This window comes from Furipterus horrens, unplaced genomic scaffold, assembly GCF_987537825.1.
Source record: "Furipterus horrens unplaced genomic scaffold, mFurHor1.1.pri manual_scaffold_11, whole genome shotgun sequence".
In the NCBI taxonomy this organism is placed as follows: domain Eukaryota; kingdom Metazoa; phylum Chordata; class Mammalia; order Chiroptera; family Furipteridae; genus Furipterus; species Furipterus horrens.
The window spans coordinates 73661324-73673455 of record NW_028327181.1 but is presented as its reverse complement, the minus strand read 5'-3'; the positions used below and the strand labels follow the sequence as shown (position 1 = coordinate 73673455).

Here is a 12132-nt window from a genome sequence, read left to right as displayed (position 1 = left end):
CTTCCCCCTAACCAAGCCGCTTACACACAAATGCCCACACATACCCCTGCACACACATACACACAGATACCAATGGACAATGAATACGAACAGGAGGTAAGCTTCTATTATTGTACATCATATCACTGAGATTATGAGTTTTATCTGTCACAGAGTCCAGAATTTCCTGACCAAACATAACTGAGAAGCAGCATGGGGGAATATTTAAGATATAATGTAAAGTTTTCTTTAAAAAGTACAAAGATTTAATGTTGAAAATTTAGACTTGCAAACATGGTAAATAAAATTTTAGTCTATGGAGAATCAGTCTGTTTTCCTAAATTTTCTTTGATACTGTTGTAGCATTTTTAGCATTAGAATTAACTCAGTGACTTTCATCATCACAGGTCTGTGATGCTAAACACTTGCAAATACAGTCTCTGGCCTGCAAGGAGCTCTGATCAAGGAGGAACATTTCACTTGAACACATGATTAGCCTACACGTCAAAGGCAAAAACAAAACTCTCCCTCATGAATGTGTTCAACCTGTCTTGCCTTTAGATGTGGCACGTTACAAGCTTTTACTTGGCTCAAACTCTCATCTTAACAGCTCTGAAAGTAGGAAGGGAAATAAATAAATAAAAAAGCTGCACCAACTCATGCACTTAAAATTGCATAGGACTCTCACTTGGCCGCTGCCACACTGCACTTCAAAGACCCAAACATAAAGGCCATCATGAACTTCACCACAGTGGAAAAACAGGATGGAACTTGTCACAGACAAAAAATAAATGACTTCACTACTTTATATTTCATTCTACAGGGATTTGAGCCACTGCAAATGGTAGCTGGTATCATTACAATATATTACGTGTGGCTTTTCACACCCAGGTCATACAACAGAAATGTATCACTCTTCGGTGCCTCACTTTTAACTCTCAGTATAATCTCTACATACCTACTAAGAGGTTAATAATAGGGGTCTTTGTTCTGTAACCTCCCCTATTTTTTCTGTAATTAAATCAACAAGCAAACAAACAACAAACCATCCAACTGACCGTTTCCCCAGAGCTGTTATGATCAACTAGGATATTACAGACAGAATGCACAGCCAGGAACTGAAAATCCATTATGTTCTTTCAATTTCTAGGTGCCTAACTCTCCTCTCTGGTAAAAACTAGTGAGCTTACACCACAGTTCTGTTACAAAAGGCCAAAGGGGAAGTAGTTTTCAGACACAAGACTGAAACACCTTAGAGACCAGAGCCATTTCCTGTATTACTCTGCATCAAGATTAAAGGATGGCTTAAGCATTCCCCTTAAGTCCTCTCATCTAGTTCAATACTTAACTAAGGGGCAGCGAGCTTTCTCTTGTTCTGGATCCCAATAAGAAAACATCTTGTTCCAAGCAATCTCCACAGAAATGCCATGGAGAAAGGAGCAGCAATACATCCATTGATCCTTAATCATCCTACTTCCAGGTTTTTAGTATGGTATCATAGAACACAATGCTCCTGAAATACATTTGAAAACAACTGTTAAGTGCCCCCAAGTAACTGGTTGGTCAAATGCAGATATGAGCTAACTCTGAAAAGGAAACAGGAAACTACCCAATAGGTTGCTCCCTGAGAAGTTTCCAGTTCTGACTCTTTGTATGCTCAAAGACCCCCATAAGGTAGGAGCAAGAGGGCAGCTAACAGAGAGGTCCTCATCCCCACTCCCTCCTAGTCTCATGTGGTCGCCCAGTCTCCAGCTAAGGAAGGAAACCCACTATAAATTACTCCTTGTCATTCATTTACATATTACTTCTATCATTCATTATTGAGCATCTACTAAATGCCAGGCTCTGAACTGGGCAATGGGAAAAGAAACCACTAAATATACATTTCCCAAGGGTAAAGATCATGTTTTGCTCACTATGTTTTTATCTTCTGCCTGGCCCAGTGCCTCGCTCATAGGAGGCACCCGTTAGCATTTTGAGGATTAATGAGCCAACACATTAAACCCTTTGGGAGTGGGAGCGAACCCTTCCATAGATACGGGCCTTTATTAGTGTAAGGATCCTATGAGGTATTTACTTTTCTTCCAGCCTCATGGAGGAGGAATAGCCTTTGCTCACACAATAAGTGCTGCCATCCACATCGTGTTCCTTGAGGGTGAAAGGTAGGTCTGTGTGTGGCAGCAGAGGGGACAACAGAAGGGGGACACGTTGACTCATATCCTTCAGTAAATGGGTTTGTTCCAATTCTGGCAGTGCTGCCAATTGTGCTGTGAAGCCAGCAGGACTTGGCTCTGAAAAACTCACCTGAAAGCCACAGGCTTCATTTCCTATGCCAGCCCCCTCAGCCACCGGGCATGCAGTATTGGACAAAGTTAGAGATTAATTCTGCATTTACTGTGACAAAGGTCCTAGCTCCTCCAAAGCAGGAGGGAAAAGAATTTGTAGGCTGTCTCCTTCACGATCACAGAGGATCTCTCTGCCGCCACCTTGATGGCACCTTCATGCAAAAGTCATCAAACCCAAAACGCTGGCTACTCCATTACCAGTCCAGTCTTGCTAATAAGGAATAATCATGGCTTTGTTAGAAAGGCAATCTCAGACCATTTCTTACCATGTCCTGCTCCCCAGTCCAACCCCCACATGCTGGAAATCTTTTAATGTTTTGTTTAAGGTTACATGAGATGAAAACCGCAAAATGCTGTAGGAAAGATTCAATTATCCAGGAGAATAAGATGATAATTTCCACATTGCAAAATCCAGGGTCAACCAAAAGGTCCTGGCTTTTTTTCCCCCTAGGGTACAAATACATGGAGACAAACTAAGAGGTAAATTCTGTCATCTATATCTGGGTGATCTCCAAAGCTTCTGGGAAGCCATCTGGAACAAGAGACGACACTGGAAAATAACCAGTGATCTGGGCCAAATAACCAGTGAGCTGGACCAGAACCAAAAGCTTTAACCCTGACTGTTCTATTCCTAACAAATAGAAAAGTATAAATCAGACCTAGCCCCTTGGGTCTTAAAAGGATGCCTTCCCTGCACAGAGAGGCACAAGGGTAGTTTTTATTGACGATGATTAGATGCAAGGTGTTACTCTTATTGGGATCATATTTCCTAAATGCTCTTCTACCTCAGCCTCATGTGTCACATCCATTCTAGTTGTTGTTACATTGGCCTCTTAACAGTCCCCTGAATTCATCATGTCTTATCTGATCTCTCTGTCTTTGCAAATGCTGTTTCCTACGGTCATCCCTCCCTGACCACACTCCCCCTGGTCAATCAGACAAAATAACCCAAGCCAAGTCTTCAGCATCCTTCAAGATGCAGTCTAAACCCCTTCTAACTAACACTATTTACTCTCCTTCCTCTACTCCTTCCACCTCCCAAACAAGTCAGATGTCCCTTCTCTATTCTACTCAAACACTGCTTGTATCTCCTCTCCTTACAATACTTATCACCTTCTGGTGTAACTATTAATATTTTAAAAGTCACTCTCTTACTAGATGATGAATTCCAGGAGAGAAAGGGCAATGTCATCTCACTCCTGTTGGATCCCCAGTACTTTCCGTAGGATACCGCACCTGCCATGAATGTTGATTGATTAAGTGGACAAAGGACATAACATGTGTTGTCTTGTAAATACAAAGGACCAGGTAGTGTTCATTTTTGTAATTCTTCCACCTGGCACATAGTTAGCTGGCAGTACTATTTTGCTGAACACAGAAGAAATGACTGAATAATTTTAATTTACAAAAACAGGTTCATAATGTCAACAAAATGTTGACAACAATGATGGTAACAATTTTATGAGGGAAGCTCCAATTTTACTGAGTGACTATTACAAGCCAGGCACTATGGGAGGATCTTATGTGCATTTTCTCCAGTCCTGATTTTAAGATTTTACAGAGGCTCAGAAAACTTACAGAACTTCTCCAAGACCACACAGAGAGTGACTGTAGAAGGAGTATTCACATGCTGGCCTATCTTAGTTCCAAAGCCCATGCTTACTCCCATATGATCTGTGTAATTTGGCCAGAGGTTACTGAATTCCAGACACCGTGCTAGGCATTTTAAAAATAGTGTTCTCTTTTACAATTACCCTGTAGGACCAACAACTTTGAAACATATCATCTGCATTCTACAGAGGAGAAAGCTGAAGGCTCCTCAAATCTCAACTGGCTACAATCACAAATAGGCTACAAACTATGAAAAGTAGAGCAGTCATTGGAGACATGCCACACAAACTTAAGATCCAAAGAAATGTTAGAATTTCAAACAAATTTTAACTAAGTTCAGTCCATGGAGTCAATGCAAAGATCCATAATAAGAAAAATAAAAACCACCAACAAATTAAGTATATTAGGACATTCCATGTCTTCGCAATCCAATAGATCCCTAAGTGGGCTCATGCCAATTTTCCAGTATTTCCCAAAGTGAACCTTTTATTCCAATTGAAACAACTCTCACCGTATGTATCACACATTTCTATTCCTCTCCCTTTGATAACGTGGTCCCCTCCATCTATTCTATCCCAACCTCCAAAATCTATCAGAAGTCTCCATTTCCCTCATTGTCCGGACTTCTATGTTCTATAGCATCCATTCCCTTTACCAAACAATCAGGCATTATTATTATTGTTTGCTCTCTCGATATATTTTATGCATTGCAATTTTGCTTTTATAACTACGTCTTAACAGTTAAGCCTTATTCATATTATTTTATATAACTCTATAATGAATGTATAATTCCAACTTTGATTTTAGAACTATATCTTAAGCATGGATCATTCCATAATATTATAAACAATTCTTTGAATTAGGCAAAGATGAGTTAATTTTGACTTTACAGATGAGGAAACTGAGACACTCAGAAGCTAAGAGAATTGCCCAAAGTCACCCAGATAATTAAGGAAGACTTTAATAGCAGATTGGGCCTTCTAACCACCATACTGCTTCTACAATGGCTTGGTACTATACATTTTTATGGTGTCTGGATCTCTTCTTGACCTAAATTTCAGGCCCAAATATGTAATGCTTAATTAAGGCGAAAAGTTGAAATGTTAAGCACTGACTACCTAGATTGGCAACCCAGCCCTTTCACACCCAGGTCTTTCTATTACTCAGGAAGACTCTCATCTCATTGCCAGGAGAGCCTCATCTATGATGATGGCATTTGTCAGTGACTAGGCTATGTGATATCACAGGGGAGCGATATTGCTAATAACATCATCAAATATGTGTTCTTTGTTTGGTGTGGTTCTTTTTTCACTTATGACAGCATCTGCAGTTCAGCATTTTGGAAGCACTTGGAAGTTGGGTTCTATACTAAGTCACATTTTACAAGCAGAAAGTGGAAAATTCCATTGCTCCCATGGGTAATAAGCACTACATTTTTCCCAGGTGATTTGGTGAACTTTCCATGCCTCATCTCAATATTGGGCTCACAGGAATAAAGTGGGTGCCACTCATGGCCATGCACCAACACCTAATGCTGCCTATCTCATTTTTATGAGACAAAATGAAGAGACATTTCAAGGTTGTTAAGCCAAGGCAACCCCGAAAGTAGGACTCACGCTCAATGTCATAAAATGTGCTTGCTGATGATTATATTTTTGCTTTTAAACAAGCAGAAGGGAAGGGAACTAAAGGCTCTATTCTATCATGGCCTCACTAACCTGAGCAATGTCAGATCTGCAGGAAAAAACAATTACGTTATTGTAAGTTTACTACTGCAAGCCTCAGACATTGTAGTAAGAGGAAATCACTGAATACATTTTCTCTTTAATCCATATAACAAGTGTGTGTCGTATGTACTATATTATTCCCTTTCTACCTGTAAAGAAGCTAAAGTTAAATCATTTTAATTTTCGGATAAGGAAAAGAATTATGAAATATCCCTTGCTTATCACAAGACATTGGTGGGCAAACCTGGGCAATAGTCTCATCTGTTTGAATGACAGAGTCATGCACACCTTAAATGCTACCTTATTCTAGCTCTAGGCTATAACCACTCTAAACTTCCACTTCCAAACTCTCTAAGACTTACATCCATTTAACACAATTTATTCTTTCAATTGGAGACATCAAAATAAAAAAAATACTGAATAACAAGATTTAAAAGAAATCTTGAACCAAAACATAAATGATATATTGAGTTTTGACTCAGACCTGGCTGTGACTCCTCCACACTGGACCTCTGTGGACTTTGGTTGCCTTATATATAAAATTACCCTACCAATTCTAGGAACAGATGAGTTAAAATATGTGCAATATTATATAATATATGTGAAGACACCACCTAATTGTAATTGTTATTGTTGTTATTATTATGAATAAACTGATGAAGTAGAAAGTTATGCATAGGGAAGTAGAATGCATTGTGTAAATTAAATCAGACAGCTGTTTTTGGACCAGGGAGTTCTCTCCTGGTGCTGCTAAGCATTCATTCTTGCAGATCTGAGCTGCTTTTGTAAGCACAGAGAAAAATCACCTCTCTCTCCCTCTCTCCCTCTCCTTCTCTCATCTCACCTCTTCACAGATCTTGGCTGCCTTACATTTCCAGCCAAATGTGGAGCCCCAAAAACTCCCAGACGTGGCATTCCCTCTTCAGCCTAGCTGTGCATCCTCAAATAGCCAAAACGGATAAATCTCTCACATGGAAGGCACACATGCTACTTCCCCAGCAGCTCGCTAGCTAAGCCTTGCCAAGCAGATCCCCAGTCCCGTTTGTGGCCAGTGGTTACTGTTTTCTAGACACCATGCCGGGCACTTTATAAAGAGTGTTTTGTTCCATACAATTATCCTATAGGATCAACAGCCTTGGAAAATACCACAGCTTCATCACAACCAAATGATTAGTGGAGAGCCATCAAACATACCAAATGTAGGTCTCTGCATTTTAAGCAACATACCTACACAGGCTTAGGGAGAGCACTCCTTGGATATACTTTAATTTGGGGGGTGGGATGGGGTGAGGGTAGGCTCCTTGGGTTGATAAAACAGTAAGCTATAAAGCACCAGAGTATTCCTAAAAGCTACGGCTAATGACTGAAATTCAGTCACTATACCTTCCACAGGCCAGATCTATTATCCAAATTTTCCTTCTGCAAAATGTTTACAGTACAGATTTTTGCTGGTCTTTCCTCATCTGGTATTCCTCAGTAATGAAGCCAACCCTAGCAATGCATCAATCATAGATACCCGGGAACTCAGTAAGAATTAGTACCCATTAGTAAACCAATTCATCCCAAGATGGTAGAGAGTGTTTTGTTTCTTTTCTTTTCTTTCTTTTTTCTTTTTTCTACTTTAAGATTTAGTAGGTACTATAATCAAGGATTATGTTCCTTTGGTAAAGCTCAGTCATGAGTAAATTAAAACTGCAAATCATGGAACCAGAAATGAAAGACCTACTAAACTCTCCCTGAGACAATTACTCAACCTTAGTGCACTGCATTCCTGAACCTCTCAAGGCTGCCAGATGGAAAAAAAAAAAAAAAAAAAAACCAAAGTCCCCCAAACTGTGAGTCAAAATTATATTACTAATCAGAATTGAGGCATATGTGGACATCACTGAATGAGTAGTTCTGCCTATGGAGGGTGGAGACCAGCTTGGCTCTGAAGAAGGAAATGACCTTTTAAAGTTAAGTTTATGGATGTGTAAATAGAGAGTACATAATGGTGCATCTCTGCCTAAATGTCTTCATAAAGTGCAAATTAATGCAGATCTTAACTAGGCATTTGCAACGCTAACCTAGTTTTCTATGTCTAGCTAATAGCTAGCAATTTCGCTTACACTTTTATCCTCTCATTACTTAGCAATGATGATTATTTAGTAAATGCATGTGAAAGACCATGTGTTCTATAGCATCCCTCCTGGGTTGGAAATAGCCCCCCTCCTAATGCTTCTGTTTATATAATTTAGTTGCTGATACACCAAATCAAGTATGACTGTGACAGGTATCCCATTACTGGCAGGCTAAGAACAGACCCATTCTCAGCCCAGCGGGGTCCCCTGTGATGGCCTGACCAAATGCAGGGCTGGAAATAAAAGGATGCTGGGAGTGGAGTGGGGTGGGGTGGGGTGGAGTGGGGAGAGCCAGAGCCTCAAAGATGTTAACCCTTTGTAAATCGTAAAGAGACTCAGATGGCTTGTCTCATTTGAAAATTATTTATGATGCTGGAGAGAGGCAGGGAAAGGCTATTTCATAACTAGTGAAATATGGACTGAGAGAGTTTGAAATAGACATGTAGAAGAGAAAGATGCAAAATGTGGCCTTGTGAGATGCTATCCAGTTCATTCCTGGATATATGACATATATAAACCTTTACAAGTCACCTGGGAATGTTTCCTTAGTTATGGGATGAGGCAAAATAGTTCCCACTAGAGGATTTTAGGGCACTTTTTATTATCTGCCAGGCACACAAAATGCCTCTAATTTCTTAGTAGAGTGGCCAAGCCCCAAACAGAACAGCTTCAAATGAAAGATTTCCTATTCCTGCCCTATGAGGCGACCGTTGAAACTGAATAATGGTCTTTGGATCTGGGTCCAGGGTAAGGGCAGACAATGGGTTTTAATATCCAGATTAGAGGGTGGGGATTGGCTGCGCTGAAGAAAGATACAGGAAACATGTCCCTGTCTCTCAATGCTGCTCAAATGTGACTGTCACAGGGGCAGGCCTCCTGCTCCCCTCTCCTTATTACTTCATGGGAAGTTGGCCGAGTCCCCAATTCTGCAGAGGGAATGCAGGCAGAGGAGAGCACTGCAAATGGGACTTCACCCTGGGTGCCTAAACGAGAGGGTGAAGGGAATGGGGGGGGGACTGTCAATGGGATGAGGTAAATTGAACTGGGGAACACCGCTAATCCCGAGGCTTTTTCTTACAGCTGCTCTCCACACCCCCAACTCTGCACCAACAAAGACAGCGTTTGGATATCAGAATCCCTTCCAACACACAGACACACAGGTGCAGGCAGGCAGCACAAGCCCTACCTCATTCACCTCCACTGGCTTCCTGTAGCTTCTAAAACCAAAGACTGGCACGAGTAGCCAGAGGTCAGTGAGTCTGAGCCAGCACATCCTTGCCACTGGGATTTCAGAAGGACCACGATCAGGAATGGTATTTATGATACAGTGTTGTTTCAGATGAGATTTGCTTTTATTTTGGGTGGAGGGCATTGGGCTACAATGTTTCACACCATCACCAGGGGGCCTGATGGGTTTGGGGAAAGCAGGGAGGACCTGCACATCCCTCTGGTGCCTGCTGATATTTTCCAGTCCCGCATCCCACCGCAGTCCCCTGAAAGTGCTTAGATCCCAGGACAGCGCTCTGTGTCCATTTTGTCAGCCACAACCACCGAGTTTGGGAACTTTGAAAGCCAGGGGATGGGGGTGGGTGTTGCCAAGGCTCAGATTTCGGCGCCAGAGTTCTCAGCCAAAAAGCAATTGAAAATCAACACCCACCTGCCTCTTCTTTCTCATCCCCCACCCCTTCTACATTCCAGAACTCCATAGCGATACTACTCCCTACACACACACACACACACACGCGCACACACACACACACACACACACACACCCATCGCTGGGCTTAGAAGCTTTTTAATTCTGAAGGCAGCAAGCCCGCAGACCTGAAAAGGTCTCTGTCACTACCCCCTCCCCTCCCGCTCCCGCGAGGCCACTTGAGTGCCTTACACACAATAAAACCTCATACATTACAAATACAACATAACACAAACCCGCCCGTGACTCCAGCGCGTCCCATACCTGATATGCAGACGATGAAATTGGCTTGAAGAAGAAAAAGCACCTCCCAGACTATTTCCATCCTCTGATTCTCATTCCAAGTGCATCACTCGACGGGAAAACGGGGTGTTGGGGGGGATCCCGACACGGCACACACACATACACACACGCACTTCCGAGCGAGCGCACACTCGCACTCCCACCGGACAACCGGCCAGGGAGAGTCACCCCCAAGATCAATATCGCAGTTTGAATTGTTCTGGCAAATCTCCCCTCGGGCTCGACGGGTGTGCGCCCCAGATGTGCTGACACATGTCCGATGTTTCGCTGCCCCGGAGGTCTCTCGGCTCAACTGTCTCTGCTCCCAGCCCGAGGGGCGGAAACAGCACTAGCAGAGGTGGCGGCAGCCACCTGAAGCCACCAGCGCTGGGCTCTTTCTGCAAAAACGAGACCCCGATCCGCCGGGCGCCCCAAGAAGACATAGACGATAGCCCCCCGCCGGGCCGCGCCGCGCTGTTTCGGGCCCCCGGCAGCTCGCTGCTCGCTGGCTGAGCCCAGGCAGTCCCAGTCCGTGACAAGTTGCCCTCGAAGTCCGCCCCTTCACTGGGGCATGGTCAGAGGGTGGCTGCTCCGTCCCGGGGGCCGTTCTCCTCCTGCTTCCGGGGTCGGGGGAAGGAGCAGACAGAGAGACAGAGAAAGAGAGGCAGGGTTCAATGCCCGAAACCAGCGGCCGCCGGCAGCCTCCGCCGACCCTCCCTGCTCCCAAGTCCGCGCGCAGCCCGCCGCCTCCGAGCCCGATGTGGGCGGCGCGTCCAGGGAGCCGAGCGGGAACGGCGGGGAGCCGGGGACCCAGACGCGTCGGGGGCCCGCGGGGTCCCCACGTCGCGCGCGCGCTTTCCGTTCTTCTGCTATTTTCCTGGGCTCCCCAGAATCCTCGCTTCCCTCGCCCGCAACTGGCGCCGCCGCCGCCGCCGCCGCCGCGATTTTCCGCAATGGAACTGCAGGGGTCGTTATTTCCTCGCCTACGGATCCCGACGCTTCCCAATTCGGAGGGGAGGAGGAGGGTAGGTGGGGGCGGGATGTGGAAAGGGGGAGAACGGGGAGGCTGGGCCAGGTGGACGACCTCGGGGCCGCCGGGAGACCCAGCAGCAGCCTGGTCGCCCGCTCCCGGCGGCGGAGACTGGAAGGCCCGGGTGCAGAGAGGAGGCTCCACGAGGCCATAGGGAAGACGGCAGCGCCAGGCGTCGGAGCTTCGGGCCACCGCAGCAGCCGCCCGGGCCCTAGCCTGGCTCCGACTCCGACCCGCCCGCCTCTGTCACCCTCCGGGATTTGGGGAGTTTCTCTTCTTCTTAACAACAACTTCTCGCCAGCCGGTTCGGCGCGGGATCCCGGGGCAGGACTTATCCTGCAAGTGCTCCTGCGCTGTCCCTCTGCTGCGGAATATTGAGATCTCCCCCCGCCCCCCCCCCATAATTCGTTCCCTGCCCTCGCTCTCTCGTCCCTCTCCCGTCCCCTTCCTCCTCCTCCCTTTCTGCTCCGGTGCCAGAACATTACTTACCCCAGAGTTCTCCTCTCTGCAGGTTCCTAGAGCAGGTGCAACTCTTGCCTGCAAGTCCCTTCACCTCCCTCCTCCCGAAAGTAGAAAAAGCATCTGTTCAAGTCCAGGTATGAGCAGCGGCCGCGGCCAACCGCGCCTCTGCCGAGCTCCGGAAGGATCCAAGACTTGGAAACCAGGGCTTTAGGGGCACGGGCTTTCCTTCTATTCGGTCGTTTTTTCTTTCGGAAAGCTCAACTGCTTTGGCGGCTTTTGCTGGGGTCCGGAATACTCTCTGCCCCTGACACTCAGCTGCTGCTAGTGAAGATTTCCCAACCAGATCCGTGCGCGCGCGCGCGCGCCCAGCGCGCGGCTAGCCTGGCCCCAGGGGAAGGTGGGAGCGGCAGGAGCACCACCCACCGTCCTGGCCGCAGCCGGAGTCCTGGAGCCCTGGAGCCCGCAGGTCTCGCGACCAGCAGGCTGTCTGAGGCCAGGGGAGCACTTGTGTATCTTCAGCTTCTTGCAGTGTAGATGCGGGTGATGGGAAGGAAATCCTGCGCTCGGGACTATTCGCCTGAGAAAAAGACTGGGAGCGAGAGGAAGGGAAATCGCTTCAGATTTGTACCGCCTCTCTCGCTGCAGCAGTGCTTTGGGAAAGCCCCAGACCCACCTCGCTGGGAGTGCTGAAGCCAAGGAGGCAGGGTTGGGGGGGGTCCCTGGGAAGATCTCGGATTTCTCGGCGCGCTTGTCCGGAATGCAAACTGACGTTTGGAGATTTTGCCTAACCACGGATGGACACACAGACACAAAAAACACACACAGCCCGCAGGGGATTTTGTTGTTGTTGCACATTTTTATTTTTGATGTTTAGGAGCCA

General features: G+C 45.9%; 1 protein-coding gene across 1 annotated transcript in view; it reads right to left on the bottom strand.

Moving 5' to 3' along the window:
* Positions 1 to 11589, bottom strand: part of CA10 (carbonic anhydrase 10 (inactive)) — a 440048-nt gene extending 428459 nt beyond the window's left edge. The window contains exons 1-2 of the mRNA XM_090290846.1: positions 11280 to 11589; positions 9743 to 10374 (exon numbers count right to left, since the gene is read on the bottom strand). Of these exons, the coding sequence (XP_090146972.1) occupies positions 9743 to 9803 (61 nt within the window). The 5' untranslated portion in view covers positions 9804 to 10374; positions 11280 to 11589. The remainder of the gene's footprint in view (positions 1 to 9742; positions 10375 to 11279) is intronic.
* Between the last annotated feature and the right edge of the window lie 543 nt (positions 11590 to 12132).